Here is a 23830-nt window from a genome sequence, read left to right as displayed (position 1 = left end):
CTGTTCATCTCGCTTAGTTACTAAATTATATGAAATAAGTACTTGTGGAGTAATTACAACGTTATTTGTATTTAATACGACCCTTGTCTAGATAATGAGCACCGAGGCATGTTCAAGTTCAGCATAATCAATATCAATTTTCAGATGAAGGCGGACAGGCTGCAAATGTCAATATATTTTGTGTGCTTATAATGGAGTTTTAGGTAATTTTAAAAACAGGGTTACCGGGTACCTGGAGGATCTGAAGAACCTGGAAAAGTCAGGGAATTTAAGTATTAATAGTACAATAAATCAATAGCGTTATTATTTTTACTTATTCTGGTTTCGACCATGCAAAGCATTGTGAGTATACTTTTCTATTACGACTAAACTCCACCACTCAAAGAACTTAAGATGACCAACTGAAGCCATTACCGACTGATCTTTCCCGGTTCTTGAGGTTTATCGTCATCCTGAACTAATACAGTATTGAAATTCTTCCTTCATTCGTAGGGTTTGAAAAATCCACTCGCCTGCTCGCCAGTGGCGAGTACTTCTTTACATTTGGCGAGTCAAGTCCGATCAATCAAAAACGTGAATTCAAAAATAAATGGCAGATATCACACTTTTTTAAATTTTGTACAAGACATGCCAATAAACAAAATAAGAAATGTATCGATATGTTTGCTGTGTCACAAAGTGATTTTTGTTTACTGTGACTGCAATATGGTCTGGCTAGTAGATTTTTTGACTGGCAGGTACTTGCAAGCCCTGCTTATTCGACACTTAAGCTTAATGAAACGTATCTTATATCACAGTGCGATACACTCATAAGAACAACAGGGAGTTGATTTTAGTTTAGCGTCCCTTTCAGCAGCGAGGCTATATGAGACGTGGACCTACTGATTAACGTGGAATCCGAACCACATGAGCTCTCGCCGGGAATCGAACCCGGGTCTCCCACAAGAACAACAGGGATAATGTGAACAACCGCAAATACACAAATGTAATTATCACTTATGTAGAACACTTTAATCGTATCTTCGTTACTTAAGAAAACGCTGGATTTCACATGTTAAACAAACAAAGGATTTTACAAATCAAAGTTGTAAGTACATATGAGGGTTAATATTAGGTATGTGTGTGAAGTTACATTAGATTTCTAAGGTATTCTATATATACTTGTATTACACGATTATTACAAAAATGTAGAATTGACAATGGCGTCCGTTCTCTACACCACTTGTGCTTGCTAAAGCACAGAGAATAGAAGAAGGAAATTCAAAGTTATAAGAAATCAACAATGATGCAGAGAATCAGGCACTAAACACGTTCTATCACGTTTGATAAGTGTTGCAAGCAGATAAAAATCAGAGAAACAAACGTGAGCAAAGGAAAGTTATTCACGTGACAGAACCAATTGTTCTATGGTAACAGCGACTGCCTGAGAGTAATTTAATAAGCGAGCAAAATAACAAAGAAACGAATAAAAGAAAGTCGTATGACTCAAATCTTTTCAGAAAATAAACAAATTAAAAAATTAAAAAAAAATGAAATCTTTGAATTTTACGTCCCATGGTTATGCCGGTTAGGCTGGGATCGAACCCGGGACACCAAGCACAAGAGGTGAACGCTCTAACACTGAGCCACCGCGGCCCCCAAAAAATTAAAAATTAATAAAACACGGTTTTAATATTGACTCAAACTAAAAGATGTCATAATAATACTTTGAACTAGAAACAAGAACAAAATGTCATATTTGAGAAGGAAGACGCAGGAATAATTTTACTAATACTAATACTAACCTGGCTTCAGAAATGACGGATCTTCTAACGCATCTTTCACGCATTTGTATATATATTGATATTGACTCTGAAAAGACAGTACACAATTAAAAGTTCTCTATCAAATATAAGTAAATATATACATAATTAAAATATATCATAAAATTTTATACTATACGTAATTAGTTCAAGTAATGAATAAAAAAAATAGCTTTTTATGAATCGATTTTGAAACAAATGGGTTGTAATAAATTGTTCTACTCTATCTATATTATTACATATATAGCGAGAAATTATATATATATTTATTAGTGTCGGATCCAGGATATGATCAAGGGAGGGGCTAAACCATAGTTTGCCGCTTTATCCAGTATAAAATAAAGCAGGATTAAAGCCCATTTTATGCAGTGTATACCTGAGCGTCAAGGGGGGGTATTGCCCCCCTTAGCTCCGCATATATATATATCTATATATATAAGTACATATAGCTAACATAATGTGGAAGGTGCAATGTAATTGAAACTTGTAACTGATTCGGCATGTATTAATCAACATAGCAATTTCTAAATCTTATATTTAGCTCTTCGTTGGTGTAGTGGTTAGCACGTGCCTCTGGTGCACGAGATAAGGAGTTTGATTTCCCACACTACAATTGTTTAGACCCCACTTTAAACTGTATGTTTCGTAATGTATAGCCTCACTTGTTGTCAAAACACGTTAACACAAGTCTATCAATTAAACTTTATTATTATTACTACTACTACTACTTACATAAGGTGGTGCAAAATTCCGTTTACAACGGGTGGAAGAATTTACACATGAAAACAAACAAACAAACAAAAAAAAAAAGTTTATGTGACATTTTGTTAAATTTGGCATCATACCTGAGTTACAAGCTGTTGCAAATGGCGGCAAAACAACATGTGGCACCTCATTGCGGACAAAGGAAAGGTGCAACAGCAAGCAGTTGCAAACAGTTTAGAGAAAGTAATGCCTGAATGACACAATGTCAGAAGCAGGGTGGTAGGGACACGACGCAAGGAATTTCATCTGCATCCATTTTCTGCATGACAGTCTGTGCACATCAGTACCCTTTCCCCCTTTGAGAAATTCCTTGTGCCGCGTCCTTACCATCCTGCTTCTGACATTATTGTATCATTCAAGCCTTACTTTCTCTAAGCTGTTTGCGACCGCTTGCTGTTATACGTTTTGTTTATCCGCAATGAAGTGTCACACGTCGTTTTGTCGCCATTTACGATAGCTTGTAACTCGAAAATAATGCCGAATTTAACAAAATGTCAAATAAGCTTTTTTTTTGTTTATTTGTTTTCATGTGTAGATTCTTCGCCCAAGCGTAGTAAACGGAATTTTGCACCACCCTGTATATTTAGTTTTTGATTTGGTTTCTTTTGCTTATTCATCTTATGAAATGTCCTATGCTTTTTCTTTGAGATATTTGAGACTGTATACAATTGAAACGTTATTGTAAATTAATATGTTTTAAAAAGTTACAGTTAGTGTTACCAAAGATATCTATTGAACTGAAAATAAGAGCGATGATAAATAATATTAATACTCCAATTTTACGAAGTTATATATATTTACAACAAAAATATAGCTGTCGAACATAAACACAATTTTCTATAAGAAAAAATAAATAACATTTAAAAAATAACATTTCAACATTTTAGTAATAAATGGCTATTTACCTCCGTCTGCACCATATTCGTTCGTTGAGATCTTAAATTGAGAACAGTTCCAAATATATCGACTTTCTTATTTTCCTTTATGTGCTGCAGCAGAATATCAATCGCTATGAACGTTCCCGTACGACCAACACCCGCACTGAAAAATAAACAAATAGATTATTATTCGATTCAGAGAACACACATGATCAATCAAACGTCTACAACTTCTAAAACTTTTTTTGAATGTATATTTTATTAATGTTTTAGATGTATACTCATGTCCAAAATGATTGTCGCATATCTATAACTGTTTTCTTGTAAGAATATAATTTGATAATGATTTTGCAGGGTACATTTAATACTGATACTATGTGTACAATCGGGAAATGTATATTTGTGGTAAATTTCATAGGAAAAGAATTATAAATAGGAAAATTAGAATGAATAAAATAAAATTTTGCGAAATGGACCACAAAGTTTTATTTTCGTTTTATTGTTCTTATTTACTGCTCTTTTGCCATGAATTTGTCCACATACATGTCTTTGCCGATTATAGACATACTAACGTTATAAGAAATAAACGTTATCAAATTCGTTATCAACTTATATTCCTACAACAACATATTTATAGACAGGCGACAATAATTTTGGACATGAGTGTACATTTATTGAAGCGAGCGTTAGCGAAGCTTCTACTATTCGACTCGATTGGTGTGTGTGTATGTATATATATATATTTGTGTGTGTGTGTGTGTGTGTCCATCCGTCCGTCCGTCTGTTGCACGATAACTGTCTTAAAACTTAACTGATGTTCATGAACGTTGGTATATGCCTTTCTTCTACTTCCAGAAATAATTCTATTATTTGAGGTTGCAATCCATCAAATATAAGGGGGTAAAAATGGAAGGGGGGTAAAATCCAATCCACAAAACAAGTTCACACACGCACATGCACGGCAATTTTCCAAAACAAGCTATAAAAAATATCAATTCGATAAAACAATGTATATTTTCTTTATGGCATTGGTAACATATCCTCAGGGTTAAAATCATCTCCTTTATTTAAAAAAATATGTTCCATAATAATTTTAGTTTAAAATGTTCGATTTTGACGTAATATATCGTATATTTTCTTTGAGGCTTTCCAATCATCCCTTCTGCCGGGAGTTTAAATCAGTTTAGAATAAAGTAATACATTTACCCTCCTAGCCCCTTTCCCAATTTCTTTTAAACTTCACAATATATCTTCTAAGATTCATTCTGTTTTGATATATAATGTATATATTTTTAACTGTTTTCTGTAATCCCGAGTGCTTGGAATGAATTCAATCCTCTCACTTCGGACTTCCCATTAAAAAGTATGATCCAAAGTATCTTTCGTAAGAGAAAAAATAAATAAATAAAAATTTTAAAAAATGTAATGAACATGAATCAAAAGCGGCGCCGTTTTAATGTAAGAGAGGTTGAAAAACCTTCGAAGGGATTAATATAATTCCGAATATCTTTCGAACGCGGAAAGGTATCGTTATCGGGCCAAAGAGTACACAAAAATTTGCACTCGAAAAATGTAATTAAATTGAAGCGGAACGGGAAATGTCAAAGTTAGGAATAAACTTTTAAGATACTAGTTCCATATTTTACTACTCAACAAATAGTCTCAGAACACGATAGATATGTTATCGATGCTAAAACAAAACAGATGATAAGATGAATGATTATAAACAATGAAGAATGAAGATAGGAGAACAAAATAGTTCCGAAGAAAAATGGAAACTATATTCTGCGCCACAAGCTTACATCACATTAGGACCAGGGAGCCTTCACGCCAAAGATACGTGATCTTACATTGAGTCACTTTTGTTCCTACAATACGATACAGGAGAACTTCTTGAATGTAGCATTTGTCTTGGCTAAAGATAGTACATAGAAGGTAGTAAATGTTCCTTACCTGCAATGAACCAAAATGAGATTATCTGTCATGGCCACCTGATACCTCATCAGCTGACAAAACTGGATCATTAAGTCCGTGGTCACTGGACAACCAAAGTCGGACCATTCACGGAAATGGAAATGAGTTACTGTTTTCTGTATGTTATCCTGAGAAAAGAACAACTCATGTTGATTTCAAATACATCACATTACTTGTACTCAATACAATATTAATTTAGTATCGAAGAAAAGGATTCGTAGATGTAAGATATAAAAAATATTAGTTTTTATATTCTGAGAAATTAGTTAAATATTTAAGTTACAGCACTGAAATTTGTATTTTAGATCCCAGAAATTCCCTTTAGACGCACTTGTATCCAGATACGAGATTTATATCCAGATGCATTTGGAAACACTTAACTTCAAACACTTAAGAAATGCATTTAATACTTTTTACAGTATTACTAACTCTCGCCATAAACAGACGGGAAGCTTTAGTTTACTTCAGGTTGTTTATATATGGTACTACTTTGGACACGTGGTCCATTCTCTAAGAAATAAAGATCGCTAAAGACTATAATAAGGTGCGTTACAAACAAATAATTTAGAATTTATTGAATGTTATAAAAAATATAAATCCCTGCACAAAAGTCATTAATAAAGCAAAAAGAACTATTACAGTAATAAAATAAACAATGCATACAATAAATGCAAAGAATTGTGGAACGTAATAAAGTATGAATTGAGGAAAGCAAACCAAAAGTAGTTATGTGAAAATTAAATGAAAGATTCCAGTTTTATGTCCCATGATTATGCCGGCTAGGCTAAAGGAGACGGTGATGATGAGAAATGAATGGAATAGTGGGTGAATCAAGTGGAACAAAACGGGAGAAGGAAAACCCCGACAAAACCCACGCACCTGGTGTTTGTCCACCACAAAGTTCACTTGGCACGAGCAAAAATACAGTTATGTATGAAAGACAGCAACTTCGTTTCCGACTCAAAATTCGTTTCCGAATATTTAAATAATCATTCTGATAAGGTTACAGAGAAAGCTTTTCGTGATATAAATATCCCAAGTAAAACAAGTAGATTACAGCTATTTAAATATATTAGTAAGTCAGTTCTCCTTACCCCAACTTCCCACAAGAGAGAGTGGAATTAGTCGTAAATTTAAAAATAAAAGATTTGCAGGAATGGATGAAATTCCACAGTTTCTTCTAAAACAAATTTATCCATTTCATCGCACCCACATCGGTGGACTTTATTAACGAGTCGTTTTCTCAAGGGATCATATATAAAGCATTAAAACACTCACAAAACTCTTGTTGAAAAATGTAGAAAAGAACTAGAAAATTACAATCCAATTTCACTTTCTTCTATTTTCTCAAAATTTATTGCAAAACTATTACGTAAACGACTGATAAGTTTCATAAAAGAACAAGACTTAATCTCGAAATCGCAATATGACTTTATAAAAGGCAAATCCACAATTACTGCGATATATGATCTTATTTATGCAGCTACAACATCTGTTGACCAAAAGGTCAACTCTCTAGGTACATATTATGATCTTTCAAAAGCTTCCGTTTGTCTAGATCATGATATACTTTATGGTGAATTACAAAAAAACCTGGTATTAGGGGTACTGATTTGGGGTGGTTGGAATCATACTTGTGGAATCGTAAATAATTTGTGTAACTTATTCATATGGACGAAACAACCGAAACTCTGAGCAAAATAAACTCCAAAAACAAAAATAGAAAAGGTATTCCACAAAGGTCAGTTCTAGAACCTACACTCTTTTTCTGTATTTTAATGATTTATCCTTAAGTACAGAAAATTGTAATATACTCCTTTTTGTATATGATACATCAGTAATTGTAACTGAAATTGTAACTTGAAAGAAGCCATTGATCCTACAACATCCCAACTAATGCATTGGTTTTCTAGAATATTAAAATCTAAACACGGATAAAGCAAAGTGCGTCTGCTACCATTTATCTCACAGAACAGCAAACCAACTAACGACGATAACCATGAAGTGTTGCAATTTATTAATGCTATAAAATTTTTAGATATGCATGCAGATAAATTTTCAAGGCAAGAACACTTAGACATACTAGCAAAAATCATTAGCCCAGGCTACATACATAAAACAAACTAGTCCCAAAACTGAATTCACAATCAATTGTGTGTCTATACTATGTCATTTCTATTCTCATATTAAATACTGAATTGCTTCCTGGGAGACTTCGCCACAACTTCAGAATATATTTAAACAACAAAAATACGTCATAAGAATCATTACAAAATCATCAAATCCCACGAGCTGTAAGAAATTTTTTGAATCATTGAACACTAAGACAGTTCTTTTATTGTACATATTTGAACTACTTAAAATTACTTGGGATCACTTGGATAATTAAAACGGATGGCGATACCGACAATACTACCCTACGCGTGGAAAAGATAATTTATTTACTGTATATCATAGAATACCTGCATATGAAAATCAAATCTATATGGGTGTAAAACTATAAAAATTATCTGAGTATATAAAAATATTCATAAAATGAGTTCCTATGTTTACTCAGTGCGGAAACTGCTATCAAATGAAATGAAACGAAATCTTTCAATTTAACGTCCCAGGATTACGCCCTTTAAGCTAAGGGAGACTATGATTAAAGCAAGCCAATAATTATGGAAAAATTGGTGGAATAACAAAGTTGGAGAAAACAGGAGTAGCCAAAGAGAACATATGGACACGATGTTGTGCTATTAAATAACACCTTTTATACAGTAGACTCATAGTGCAACTTCGAAAATTAGTTTAATTCCTATTTTATGTATCAGATGATAAATACACATATATACAGTAATTGAAATAATCAGTAATTAAGTCCATATATATCATTATTATGTAAATTATACAAATAATTTGTGTTTTCGTAAGTCTTAAAAATACAATGCTCTTATTTTAACAAGTATTTTACCTGTTTTAAGTGCTAATGAGCGTATAGTATTTTATACAAACGTACATGTAATATGATCTACAGAATGATTAAAAAAAAAAATCTAATTTAATCTACTCTACTGAATGCCTGTGACACACTTACTTCATTTTTATTACTAATAGGTAGGGGCACGAGTTTTTCGCACTAAGAATTTGAAAATTTCGCGTTTCGTTTTTCATATTTCGCGGTTTGTCACATTTTGTAGCTCTTATAAAAATGTCAGGGAATTCTTTTCCACAACTATTCCTTTTATTGACAGATCACTATAAAAATAAACCATTAGACCTAATTATCGAAAAACAAAATACACTGAATATTTCACTTCACATTGTCGATTTCACTTATAGAAAATTATGTATTTTTTAAAATCAAACTGAAGGAAAAATCAGTAACTAAACTTACTATGAGTAGGAAAGTTTTGCTATCTTTTGAAAACATAGGTACAAGTTACATTTAAGCATTAAACATAAGCATGTTACATGTTTCCATATTTTCCTCCTTCATTATTGTACGTTTGTCACTTATCACCAGTCCATACTTGAAAAATTCACAATTGACATTGCTTGTTGGAAGCCACACATAGGTAAGTGCATTTACAACAAACTTTAAACAATAATCACTTCGGAACTCCCCATCCAGCTGCGATGGTGATAGCTAATGAGCAACATGTTCTCTGTAGTCGTGTCCTAATCACCCAAAATGCACAGTTCATGCCACGTTTTACCGTTCCGTCAACGGAAAAGTAGAGTTTTTAAAGCAATGAAAACTTATTTTTAAAATTTCGCGTTATATCGCGTATTGTTAGAAATTTAGCGCAAAACTGCCAATTTCGCGTTTCATCGCGCAACGGAAACACAGAATATTACAAAACGTCAAGAAACTGAAAATTACTTAATTCTGACGCATTTCGTTTTATCGCGCATTGCGAAAAACTCGTGCTTCTAATAATAGGTCTAATATAAATTCCATTAGTTTGAGACTAACTTTCTATGTAGTAGTCTCTATGTAGTACAGAGCATTGTTGTCAGTGGAGCCATTGACTGGTACAGTCCGTTTAGAAATAGATTTTTCACTGATTATTAAATGCTTCTGATTTTCAAATTCTAAAATTTCGCGACACACTGCTTGGGAACTACTGCACTAGGGTATCACACACTAAGTATAAACATGAAATCTTTAAATCTTGTATATAATGACCATATAACAACTTTAAACAAATTCCTAGTGCACCAGCTGTCATTTAAAAATTGATTTGGCTTCTGTATAATTTACACTCGATGATTGTCTCTGAAGTATATTATCACTTAGTAGAAAGCAATAAAAACTTACCTTTTTGACATACAGCGTTCTGTGAGTATATACAGGATAATTCAGTTCTGTCGCACACTTTATTGTAAAGTCTCCAACATCTAATGTATTTCTGTGTGCCGGAAAATATGGATGGCATTTCCTCTGAAAAGAACACGTTTTTTTTCTTTACTATATATTATTACAGTAAATAACAAGACTCGAATTTGATTAGCTCATTTTATTTACAAATGAAATATGAAATTCTGTTGAAATGTGATTTTCAATTATAAATTAATTCAGAACTATACTCCTGAGCTATTTCCTCTTGTCAACTGTTGATGACAATAAACGCTATGCAATTAACCATTTGAAGCATTTTGTATTAATTATTAAATACTAATTTAAAACAGTTTTCTCATAATTACATAAAAAACGTAAAGAACATTTGTTAAACTCAGGTTTATGTTCTCTGAAGACAAATCAATAATAAGTGATTCACGATAACTAACCATGTTAATAAAGAACACTGTTATATTGTATTCTACATTTATCTATATTATAAAATTGAAAGTGGCTATGTTTGCGACTCTTAACCTCTTGAACCACCCGACCGATCTACATCTAATTTTCAACATAAATGAGGTTCAGTTCTGGGATGGTTTTTATTATTTCACTTTTACGGTGCAACTTAGGAGAGAGGGAGGGGGATATATATATATATATATATATATATATATATATAAATGATAGTGTCAAATCCATGGTTTTCGAGGTCGCTGAGATGAACAGTGACACTTCCGATGCTCTGCGCCGCAACATGGGAAGATTGACGGGAATATATAAAATCATTGAAAATGACCAATATTAAAGCCGAATCCACAGTTTTCAGATCGCTGAGATGAACAGTGACACTTCTGATGCCGCGTCCCTCAACATGAGGGAGAGAAATATATAAATATCATTGAAAATGACGGATATTAGTGTCGAACCCGTAGTTTTCAGGGTCGCTGTGATGAAAGTGACACTTTCGATACCGTTTAAATTCAAATTCAGCCACACAACATGGGGGCCGAGGAAGGGGGGAAAATATAATAGTGGTCAAAAATGACCGATATCAGAGAACGCTTTAGTAATAGTAAAAACTGACTAACTAGCAGAATATATTATTATTTTTATTGAAATTTAACCCAGCGAAGCGGATAACTGATGCTAGTTAGTAAATAAAACACATTCATTTTATCTTTATTTAAAAAGAAAAACATTACAAAAGAAAATGACAAAAGAAAAAAATTTCCCATTATGATTTGCTAACACAGAAAATAAGATGGCGAATTGTAAATAAATTGGAAGACTTCGTTCTTAATGAATAATTTTAAAAGCCAATGAACAGCGATAGCACAAAATAATGTAATCACAGAATTTTTAAACAATAGTATGTTTTTAAAGTGTAAAAGGTGGAGAGATATCTAGATGCACTTTAGAAGATGCAAGTTGGCTAATACCATTGAAATTATACTTTATATACTCAATTACATCGATTACCTTCCTAATTGTAAACTTCTTACGTAATTTCTAGGATGAAACGTAATTGTGATTGCTGACATCACACTTTCTATATTCGAGAGAAGGTACAGACTTCTTGAATTAAGTAACACCGAACTCTAATATAGATAACTAAACAAATAATAAATCTGAAACTTAAGACCCAGAAAAAAAAGTCTGAAGATATTTACACTGACTAACTACAATATTTTTAGCTGAGAATTTAAACTGAAACATCCAAAGTCATATAAGACATAAATCTAAATCATACTAAGGCCAAGAGAAATACAGAGTGACTCTTTTAAAACTCTCAGATTTCATTTGGGTCTAGAATTTCTAACTGAGGTCCGATTTTCATGCGGTTTGCGGCAAATGATCAAGTAAGGATGGGAGATTTATGAGACTATGTTTACTAGTTTAAATTCAGCCGGGATAATATCGGCCACACCTCAAGAAAAACAGCAGATATTCGCCAGTGTACCTTGCAATTGGAATGAGGTTTTGGATTTTTGAAGTGAAATTGCAGAGTACAAATTAAGTGTTACTGAGAATACAAATTAAGTGTTAGCGGTAACCCCCAAAAATCCCATGTTGAATAGCTACAGCCGATTTCTTGCGACAAACAACGGAGAGGCGTGGCCGATATTATCCCGGATGATTTTAAACCAGTAAACATGGTCCCAGAAATCTCCCATCCTTCCTTGATTATTTGCCACAAACCGGATGAAAATCGAACTTCTGTTAGAAATTCTAGACCCAAATGAAATTCGTGAGTTTTTTTTAAAAAAATCACCCTGTATTACTTAGGATCAATCTAGGATCCTATACATATCTGTTAAACTGCTAAATTATTTTATTTTAAGATGATCTTAAACTTTGACACAGAAAACGGAGGAAAGTCAAGTACCCTGGTGAGTCATATATTTATTTATTTGCCATAAACACAACAGGCATAAGCGCAATTATAGTGTTGGTGTATTACATAATACATTTACAATAGTTTTCTTAAGCATAAAGTTCATATTGCTGATGTCAATTTCTTTGTGTATGATACATAATTTGTTATAAGTAGAACACATTGTCCAAATTGGTGATTTCAACAATACGTTGGTGCTTGCTTTTTCGCAATAAAACAGACCAGAGTTATTAGCACGAGTTTTAAGTGACGGGACATAAAAATTTAATGTTGATATGAGATCCGTACAATTAAATTCATTTTGTACTATTTTATGGAGAAAAATCATATCTGTCGCATTTCGCCTTTATTCAAGTGTAGGGATACAGAAGTTGTCTATTAATGTTATATAATTATGTACCCAATGCCAAACTTTAACAGAATGCAACAAGGTATCTATGTTCTAGGAAAGAAAATACGTGCTCACATTTACCATTTAAAAAAAAAAATATTTTTGATTTTTTTTTGAACATTCTTAAAATTAGGGTAGGTTAATGCGCATTCCTGTCAAATTTAAGAAGGGGCACCTTGATACCCATGTTCTATGAAACAATTAATTCATGTACTCTTTCATATAAAACCATACAATACAATAAAGCCTCATCAAAGAGGATAAAATAGGTCAAAAAAACTACCAAATTTGATTTTTTTTACTTATAAAACGGAACGAGGTGGATCAATCGAACTTACACAGAGAGACATATATACCAACCCGCACAAAAGTTTTAGTTTTGTCAATTTCCAAAATTTACCTAGTAGTCGTCTGCACTCCTCCTGAAATTTAAGCGGGTGGGGTTCCTACACATAAATAAAATTTAGAGGGGTCCTATGTACCTCCGAGCCAAAGACACGAAAGTGAGACCAACTGACGCTTATACTACTTTAAGGGAACTGAACAATAAAATATTTAGGAAATAAGAACTTATGAAAGGTTGCAATCTGCCAGAACAAGAAAAGTAAGTTTTTTAAATAATGTAGGTTAACCATTATATTTGTCTTCAGGGAACGTGGAGATGAATGTGAATTTCCCTTATCAGCACTGGAATTACTACAACAATGAAGCTACTAATTGACCTATTTGAGCGGCTAAGGAACAACCAACAACGGATATCTATCTCACAAATGGAATGAATTAATGTCAACACCTTGGGAACGTTACATCTTCCAGTCTTAATACAATAAGAAATAAAAACTGCTTTAAATTTGCAAACAAACTCTAAGCTCGGATACTAAACTTGGATTAGTAGTTCGTTGCCCATTCAAAGCACCTACTACTTTCGTTCTCTACAGCTCGTTGTACACTATATGTTAAAATCGTGCTTAATTAAAAATTTAATTAAAAAAAGAAAATATAACAAAAATTTTGCCTACCAATTAACGTGCAGTTACAAGAATACTAATACTCAAACCTAGAAGATGGTTACGGGTCTTCTCTTAATACTAAACAGCAAAGGGCGTGTTCAGCATCTTCACTGTTCATTTTCAAATAATTCAAATGAAACAATACAGTTGCAATTAAATCGTTACAATATTTAAGCCTCCAAATTGCCTGCACGCTACCGGTATTTGTTGGCGCCAGGTAGTCAGTGTACCTAGTAGCGACACCTATTAGCGCGACTGGCAAATAGAAGTTTCTCCTGTATAACAAGGATTAGTTGTCAAATACCATCAAGATATTATATCTTGTATAATATTCGTTAAATAATTCGCTGAGTAACACTATTTTTTTCTTTTTTCAAAAAATGGGTTGATGGTTTGCGAAACGTACTGCCAATAAACTAATTTCTTTCGTTTGGTAATTCACTTGATATCAAGTCCCTAAACTGTAATAATCTACAATTTGAAAGTTCATTTTACAACAGCATATGTTGATCCATAGTTCACTTACTATGGGTACGAAAGTGAGTTAGGGACAGGTAACATAAGTTTTCTACTGCAGTATACATTATCTGGATCCAGTCGTATAGTATCTATAGTATGCCCTAATGATTATAAACTAATTTTTGGGTTTTGTATGAAGAAGAGTGAAATGTTACCTTTTCTTTTTCAACAAACTGAGTCACCATGACTATCAAAAGAATATCATGTTCCCAGATCATCCTCCAGAAGTCTTCGCATGTTTCTTCCTTCGGACCTTGACTAGCAACGTACTCGATGTCCCCGCTGTAACCCTGAGAAAGCAGTTATTTTAGTAAACAAATAAACATTTACGAATAAAAAGATAGAGCACATACAACAAGAAATTAGAAGATGAACAGCAGTAGTAAAGATGTAAAGTTAATTTGTTTTATAATATTATCACCAGCAATGTAAAGTGATCTACCGTAGATTTCTATTATGGGTTTGTAAGTGATTTATTACCATACTTATAAACTTGTACGTGGAGAGAATTTAACACTTGTTTTCTTTAAAAGAATATGCTCTCTACAAACAACGAACAGCGTTTTTCTAGATTATTTCAAAAACTGACTTTTTACAGGTTTAGTATGTCACTGAAAGTTTATGCCCATTATTTTTAGTTTGATTTTGGATCTGTATTTCGAATTATAAGTGCCTATCTGCCTGCATATTTTCAGAAGTTTTAGTGTCTCAATTATTATCAGACTGAACTATTATCAGACACAAAGGAAAAAGAAACTAAACAATCGTAAGGACTTTGTCTCTAAGTTCTATGACTACATAGTATTTTAATTTTTAATTTTTGTATAATATTTAAATTTTCCAGTGACTTTAATGTACTGTTATGAGTAATTGTTCGAGTTATTATCACATTGGAAGTGAACTTAACTCCTATCTGTAATTATGTTCGTCTATTCCCTAAAGCTGACCTATTATTTGGAAATTTGTATCCTCTCTTTCCACGTCACTCTCAAAATGTTATTTAAAAAATGAAACAAAAATATTACCAACCTTGATAAATGAAGCATTTACATAATCCGAGAACGGATCTTCATCTATAATGCTTAACTTTACACGGGTTGAGTCATCTGCAAAATAACATTTCAGTTCATTATAAACTGTATACAAATAGTTTTATATACTTCTGTATTTGTTAAATAAATAAATAAAATACAAACGTAAATTTGTTTTAGATCACTAGTTGAACTTCAAATTACGTAAGTGAAGTTGTTTTCTTAGTGATGTGTAGTAATAAGGCTAAAATCCTACTCTCATATATGGACTGTAGTGTACACCATGATAGCACGTACACAATATTGCGATGTCATTTGTGATTTTCGTTATTTGAATATATTTTTCGTTCTATTTTCAAACTTTTTATCCAAATAATTATTTGGGCAATGTATTCGAATGAACAAACAATTGTTTGAACAAGTAAAAGAAAATAATTTGAACAATTACATTAAGTTTTAGATGATTTAATAGCATTACGTGCACCCACTATTATGATATATATTACAGTATCTAATGGAAGTAGAAGTATTTATATTCCTGGAAGGCATGAACGGCACTGTAAAGAATGATTACTTAAAATGGTGTTATTACTACGTAATTTAAACTGTAGTTTCCTGCTTCTACACTTATCCAGCTGCTTTCAAATGCATTACAACATATATTTATACCTCTGTGTACAATTGTTATGCTTAATTGATACTTTTTTTTCCTGAAATGTTTGTAGATCTTGCATCTTACGTTCTTAAATGAAGCTGAATCTTATTGAATAATGGTGGACATTGAAATACATATGGACGGGGTACATCACAGCAGGAAAATTACGTAACATCAAACGCTTAAAAAGGTACTGGTGAATGTAACAAAACCCTTTGTACAGTATTTTTGCAGCTTTTAATAATAATAGGAACAGAAAACAAGAACAAAAATATACTACTCTAAAACGTGAATAGATACAGACAGGACTTATTAAAAATGAAAATAAATATAAACAAAACCTAGAAATAATGCTGAAATTATTCGATTCGTTATTTTTTTTTTAAATTTAGTCATTTAAGTAATTTTCCTTTGGTAATTCGAAAATTAATTTTTCGAAAAAAAAAAAAAAATGCCGTGATTTTTCGTTTACTCCCACAATAACTTTAATTACACTAACGAATAGTCTGTTTCTGTTCAAATATTAACTCCAAAATTGTTTTTATTCCAATAATTATCGTTCGCAATACAAACACTTTTAATATATATAACAAAATTTTAAATTATTCGGAACAATAAAGATTCGAATATTCTATTGTTTAATAAAGAGTGCTTCTAGGTTTAGCCCCAATTTCGTCTCCACATGAATTTGCCCTGAATCTACAATCGATAGCTTCCGATGCGTAGAACACGCCAGTGAAAGAACCAGAGTGAAAAGATGCACCGTTCCTGAGATATCGTGTTCCAAAAGTGTAGGATACCACGAGATGGCGCCAGCATCGAGATTGAGATCGACTTAGCACTTTAGTTTATGAAACTCAATCAGAAACATCCTCATCATCGGAAGAATTTTTAATGCGAAGAGAAACGTTGGAGTATCGATGACTGGGCACAACAAACTCATGGTTGTGGCCGTAACAGAAGTACCAAATAATGGTAGCCACGTGTGAACAACATCCTACTGTACGTGCTCCAGACTCGCATGTACAGTAGTAGGCAATGATTACCATTCTACCTGTCTTTGTCTTGTCCATCAGCACAAATATGTAGTGCTCGCTTCGATTGCGATATCTCGACTTCATTTTTGCCTTAACCAGAATGGGCTCCGCAACTTCGAAGTCGCTGAAACCAATCTGAACGCCGAGGCACGCGCTCGCTGGTCTTTCATATTGGCCGATAAAGAAAACACCTTCGTGGGATGCCGTGACCCAAACCCTTGCTCAACTGGAATGGACCCAAAGTTATTTCATACAGTTCCTCGAATGACTGGCCCCACCTTGTGGCATCCTACACTTTTGGAACGTGATATCTCAGGAACGGTGCATCTGACCACTGTGGTTCTTTCATAGGCGTGCTCTACGCATCGGAAGCTATTGCTTGCGCTCAAGTTCGGGAAAATTCATGGGGAGATGAAATTGGGGCTCCAGGCTAATGCTTTGTTGGCCGTACTCTTTAGTCCAATAATTCGAAAATATAAGATTTTTTGGGAATTGTTCGAAAATTGCTGAGCTTAACAAAAGGTAATAAGTCCCGGCTGAGCATACTACAAAGTGCTTATTTTGAACACTTTCACCTCATACGATACTTGTTCAGTAGTTGAATAAAATTCAAACTTTTCTTTAGTCAAACAACAATTCTTTAGTTAAAGCAGTACTCACAGAGTTCTTAAGTATTCGTGTTGAGTTGAGTTGATTTTGAGTTTAACGTCCCGTTCAGCAGCGAGGCTATATGAGACGTGGACCTATTGATTAACGTGGAATCCGAACCACATGAGCTCCCGCCGGGAATCGAACCCGGAACTCCCACGCCATAGGCGCGTACGCTAACCGCTTAGCCACGGAGGAGCTCCTCTTAAGTATTCGAAGAATTATTCGTACAACTGTACGATACTTGACTAAAAGAAACATTAAAACATTTGTTCATTTCTCGGCTAAATGTTCACATAATTGTGTATTTATTGGCGAAATATTCCTGCAATGTTTCGTTAATCAAATAAATATTTGAAGAATAGTTTGCTAGCATATTACAGCCAATAATGCATTTAAATAAATTTTTCGAATACCTTAATAATATATCGTTCAAAATGTCACCTTTTCAAATTTTAACACTATTGCATTTTAAAATAATAGTAAGTTATTATGTTGGTAAAATATTGGTAAGTATTTGGATAAGGACTCTACTACATTTATGGTCCTTTTCTTCTAAATATCAACTGAAATATATTTAACAAAAATATTTTGTAAGGAAACTTACATGGCAAAATATTGACATAGCGATTTTTTATTTTATTTTCTGGAAGACTAGCAACCTCTGTGGACCCTGCCGTTTCAGCGCTGATACTTGCAAGAAGATGGAACTCACTGCTCAATCGATTTGGATTTTGCAGGAGCGTTTCACAGTACGCCGAAAAGCGGCTCAGCGGAACAGGTGCTGGTCTACGAGGCTGAGAAATATTTGGCAGTTTTGGTGGCCTAGGTGCAAAAGAAGATTTAGTTTCATGTAATATGCAATTGAACACTTAGAACATTTTGATATTTATGATAATATTACTCATGCATTGAATTCTTTGAACATTATTTATTTTAAAAGCATTTTGACCTAAAAAAAATTGTTTTTCTATTTTTAAATTTCTCTTCAATTATGTAGAATTTTCAGTTTGTCCCTCACTTCGATCCTGATTATGTATACAATTTTGAATTCAGTGCATAATTGATATTTATCACTTATTTTATTAACTCGTAATGATGTGTTATATATATATATATAATATTTTTTACTTCGAATTTTTTCTACAATTATATGCTAAAAATATTACAAATTAAATACTAGTATTTTATCAGAATTGCATCACTTCAGCAGGAAGACTAAGACGTGACCGTACAGCTTAATATGAGATCCGAACTACTTGACCTCACGCCGAGAATCGAACTGGAGTTTCTCGCAAAGAAGACGCGTACACTATAGCAACCAGAAAGTTGTATGAAATACTAGTCTATAATTGTACATATTTTCATATATAGTACACCATTTATGTAAGTTTTAAACATTTTTATATAAGTGCTGCAATTTTGTTTGTGTGATCAATTTATGCTGAACTTCAAAACTTCGCTTAACATTATTGATTATATTTTGTTGACAAAAATGGATGCAGTGTCTAAGAGCTTAAAAAAGAACAAATACAGGAAGTTTTAAACTTCATTGATGTTCAAGTGGATAGCAATTGTTTTTCTTTTGAAAACATTTTTTCTACTTCAATATACTTAAACTGAATTGAAGAAAATTTATATCGAATGGACAGTCATGGTCTTATGTTCGGCATGTAAACAGATCACATAATGTATTATTTATATGGTTACGCTGTGAAACGCATGCTATTACCAGCACACTACTCTGTTTCAAGTTTGTGGAAAGGAACAATAAGACATTGAACCCAGAACAAGAGATGAGAGTTTTTAAATATTTTTTTAAGTTTTGAGCTTGGAATTAATCTATTCTAATTTTTTTTGTATGAACAGAAAATTTACTTATTATGATGGAACACTAAGAAGAATTTACAAAATGCACTTTTTTGTAGTTACTTTTTAAATTTTATTTTATTTATTACTTTTTAAAATTTAAGTGCTGTAACTTTTCTCTGAGTTATACTAAAGATTTCTGTGCATTTTACATTTTGAATTTTTGAAGATACGTTGTGTATCAGGATCGCAGATCGTATCTCAAACTACTGAGACATTAATTGAAGTGCCCTCTGCAATAACAAGATAAGTGAAAAATGGAGGTTTTGAGTTGCAAAGCTTATAAACTTAAAGTGGAATATGCTGATTAACACGAGTAAATCTGTGTATATATGGCTATGAAGAAAAGTGGTGTAGCATCTGATATGTGTTTTCAAGCATAAAATGGAGAATACCGAAAATGCGGAACAATAAAAACGACGGTGGAAAAGTGAGCATTTACCTTGTTAATGCATAACTTAAAATAATGGTGAAAGAAAAAGGACAATAGGAATATATATGACGTGTGTGACAACACACGAGGATACAAAATATCAATAATCTGAGCGTTGTAGGCAACAAAATTCGGAAACTGCACTGTCCTCAGTCCATTTCAAATTCAGAATCCGGTGGCACAGATTAAAAAATCAGCAGTGTTCAGTACGTTCTTGTAATTCTTGATTCCCGGTTTGGCAGGTTTCTTGAGGAAGAACAGAATGGTGTTTAGTGGTGGTGCCTGCACGGAATAAACTTTTTCTCCTACACCACTGTAAGTTTCCGAAACTGACACAGATCCATGATGGTTTTCAACCCTTTCCCCTTGCTCGATTTACTCCGAAAACTGGATTCGGATTAGATATCCGAATTACAAATCGTTAGTTGAATTTCAAATCTGACATCAAATCTGGATTTAAATCTGAATCCGGAATTCAAATTTTTCAAAATCCAAATATTCCAATATCCAGATTTTTGAAAGCACTGTTTGAATTTTCCATATTAACATCAGGGAAAGAAACACAACACTGTATTTCGCCCCGATTTTGGTATATTTCTTCCCCAGAGTTGACGATTTATCTTTCTCTTTCATCCCTTGTACTTTTATCATTCTGATTCGACGGCTTCGATTATGCCCATTTCGAAACAAAATTATCAAATATGTCTCTATACAAGTGATTTCACTTGAACCGACCCTTGAAAACAAAGTTAAACACGTCGCAGCGCCTTCTCGCATCTACCAGTGCTTGCTTCACTAGCCACAGATAGCGGCGCCCTCTGTTATCCGCATCGGAAAACGGCGACTCCCTGCTGATGAATTGTGTTTTTCTCAAATATGCGTTAGAGGTGACGGAAAAGGAAAGTAAGTACACACGCCTTCTTTGTCTATGTTTCACGAGGAATCGAGGTAACGCGACTTACCTTGTTATTGCAAAAAGCCTTCAATTAATTGTAAAAGTGAATTAACAACTTAATACAATTTAACTTAGTAACACAATTTTAATTTTGAAATGAGGAACTGCTAACTCATAGATATGATAAAAACAAAAATATTATATATGATGACATGATAATTTATATAAACATCTTTATCTAGTCAACGAACTTAAATGAACATTGTGACCAAAAATACAGAGAAACATGTTCAAGTTCGAAGCAAACATTCGCAAACATATAACGCCTAAACAATAGCCATATTGCAAAACCTCCGCCATGCTCTATGAAAATATCATTATTTCTAGCAAAGTTATCGTAAAACATTTTTAAGATGGAGATAAAAGGATAAGTTCATCCCTAATTAATTTCAACCCTATAACAGGGTTGATTCTTAAATATCAGCAATGCACACGCTATATTTTATAAGAGAATTTTTTTTTTACTAAAATTATCTTTGGTCATATCTTTCAAAATGGAAAAGAGGGATATCCCTTACGACTGACCAATTCCAACTGTAAACAAATAGGAAGCTCTTGAAAGACTCAAATATTGTACACTATATAATGTACACTATATTGTATCAAAATAAAATGCAATTATCCTATTACACACGCGGAAACTTCCTAGTTGTGAGTAAATTCATTCCTCTTTTACACTCTTACCACTGAAGATTTCAACCGGAAGCAAAGATAAGGACAGTAAACTACAATGAGTCAAGATTAAACATATTTTAACGAAAGTAATACTGTAAAATTGTTTGGTTGTTATGTACATTCGCAAACTTCCGACTCCAAATTGATCTTAATCCACTTTTGACCCTATTAGTTTTACAAATTAAATATGCGAACAATAGATCTCTGGAAGTAAGCACATGCCAACTTCCATTAAAATCGGATAAGTTTTACGAAAGCTTTCGCGAAAGAAACACACATACACATGACGGTTGATAGAAACCGGCGCGCATTATTCCACGCGACAAGGTACAATCACAACATTTACTACACAAACAAAACACTAAAGACATTTCGTCAAAAAGAAATCGAGCCTCTCATATCGTTTATAATGCCCATCACGTTCGACATTACTAGAGTAGTGTTAGAAATAAATAAGTTAGATTGTTTTGAGCTGGTGAAAGGATTTTACGGAGATGCCACATGCTTTATAGGGTGCATTCTTGTGCAAAGTAAGAGCAAGATCATTAGAAGTTTCATGGTTGTTTGATGTATAAAATTGGCATTAATGATTGATCTTATGTTGATTAATTGATGATTTATTAGTGTTTAGAGGAATAATTTTAAGACATTTGAGATTAAGTCCTGGCGGAATAATTATGAAAGAAATAGGCAGATAAAAAGATGTTTAACTTAGTAGTTTGAAGTGATTGATTACACTAGCAATTGGTTATAAGGTGGAAATCTTTCATATCATTTCATAGAATTAGAATCCAAGGGCAATTCTAGAATGCTTGTGTTTAGAAATGTAAGCCTAATAGCAGTAAGGATGTATGGTCCGCTCAGTAACTCAAATTTAGCGTAAGATGCAATAATGCTAACTTAGACTTAGTGGTCCTTATGCAGAGTCGTTTGGATGTATGATTGGTGTCACCACAGGAAACATGTTAGTCGACCTCTTTAGTATGGCAATAATCACGCGTCAAAACGACTCTGATTAAGGTCTAATGTATCTAATTCTACTGATCTCTGTGAATTGATTACACCTATGACATATCCAATCTTCTGCTAATAATCCGCAATTACATAGGATAGCACTGATTAAACATTTTCACAACGAGTATCATATAAAAAGAAAAAAAATGAAATCTTGCAGTATAACGTCCCGCAATTGTGCCCTTTAGGCTAATATTAACATGTTGAAATTTCATGAGTTACTGCTCCTAAATATTATTTACACAGTATCATCTACTTATAACGTTAGGCTTATTTTTTAGGCGTAACAACACCTAAATATTATCCTATATAAATAATGTGTACTAAATAATTTAACATAAATTAGCAAGTACCAGACATGCACTTTAATACCATTTTGTATACCCACATAAACTGATATAACGCATATATAGAGTTTAGATGTAAGAACCAATACATTTTATAACGCTGCAAAATTTATCAAAAACACAATATATAAAAGAATAGGCCTAGAATAGAATAGAAAAGGAAAAGAAAGGAAAAGAATAGAATATCATTCTTTTTCTTCTTTTAACAATAATTTTACATTGTCATGAGCTGGCACCTATTACTGCAATATTCCAACAGCTAAGAAGACGGTGATTAACGTAAATGAATGATGATGGAATATTTGGTGGAATGAGAATTTGGGAGGAAACGGGATTACCCCGACAAAACCCATGGACATAATATTGTCCACAACATAGATACTTGGCCGGGGATCGAACGAGGGACTACATACAACAGGTAAGCGCTCTGTTGTAGTACCATTGAGCCACTGTGCCCTCCCAACCTTACAAAACGAACTACAAGTATCATACATGATAGACATATACTCATTTTATTGATATTCGCAACAAATAAACTATACTGCATTCAAAATTATAACTTGTTAACATGAAAAATGTTAAATAATCTTACCAAGTAACCTTTCCGTTCCGCATCAGCAATAATAAGGTGGAGAGTAGCCCCACCAAAACCACAGCCACAATGATACCAACCACTACTCCAACTGGAACTAAACTCTCTGCGAACACAAAGGAAACATAAATTTCTTTCATTTCTATTGATTAAGTTTGCTTACAAACAGAGGCGGTTCGTGACGGATATCACATCAGTAAAAAATTAAAACTTTTTGATTTCAAACTAAGAGAAGAAATCTTCCTTAATGAACTAATTGCTACTACATTAACTAACCTTTATTTCCTTAGTTTAAAGAGATAACATTTCACTTTTTACCAGTGTGGCGTCCCTCATAAGCCGCCTCCGTACACAACCAAAAAGCATATTCTTAGCTTAATTAAACGATTAATTTTATAATTTCTTTCTTTCACGGTATCTTTTTGTAACTTTATTATCCTCATTCATGGGAATCTAATTTTCTGGTTCAAAATAATTTCAAACTGTAACTTTAATAACGCATTAAAAATG

At 33.1% G+C, this 23830-nt stretch overlaps 1 protein-coding gene across 2 annotated transcripts in view; it reads right to left on the bottom strand.

Moving 5' to 3' along the window:
- The window catches only part of Ptp52F (Protein tyrosine phosphatase 52F), a 220511-nt gene that overhangs the window by 5078 nt on the left and 191603 nt on the right, over positions 1-23830 (bottom strand). For both annotated transcript variants that reach the window (XM_081737647.1, XM_081737646.1), the window contains exons 15-22: positions 23321-23426; positions 18043-18260; positions 15094-15170; positions 14220-14354; positions 9726-9848; positions 5399-5547; positions 3473-3608; positions 1785-1851 (exon numbers count right to left, since the gene is read on the bottom strand). In XM_081737647.1, coding sequence (XP_081593773.1) covers positions 1785-1851; positions 3473-3608; positions 5399-5547; positions 9726-9848; positions 14220-14354; positions 15094-15170; positions 18043-18260; positions 23321-23426 — 1011 coding nt within the window. The remainder of the gene's footprint in view (positions 1-1784; positions 1852-3472; positions 3609-5398; positions 5548-9725; positions 9849-14219; positions 14355-15093; positions 15171-18042; positions 18261-23320; positions 23427-23830) is intronic.

Source organism: Thermobia domestica, chromosome 14 (assembly GCF_964235325.1).
Source record: "Thermobia domestica chromosome 14, izTheDome1.hap1.1, whole genome shotgun sequence".
Taxonomy (NCBI): domain Eukaryota; kingdom Metazoa; phylum Arthropoda; class Insecta; order Zygentoma; family Lepismatidae; genus Thermobia; species Thermobia domestica.
The sequence above is the reverse complement of the archived record's forward strand: the minus strand, read 5'-3'. Positions and strand labels throughout refer to the sequence as shown.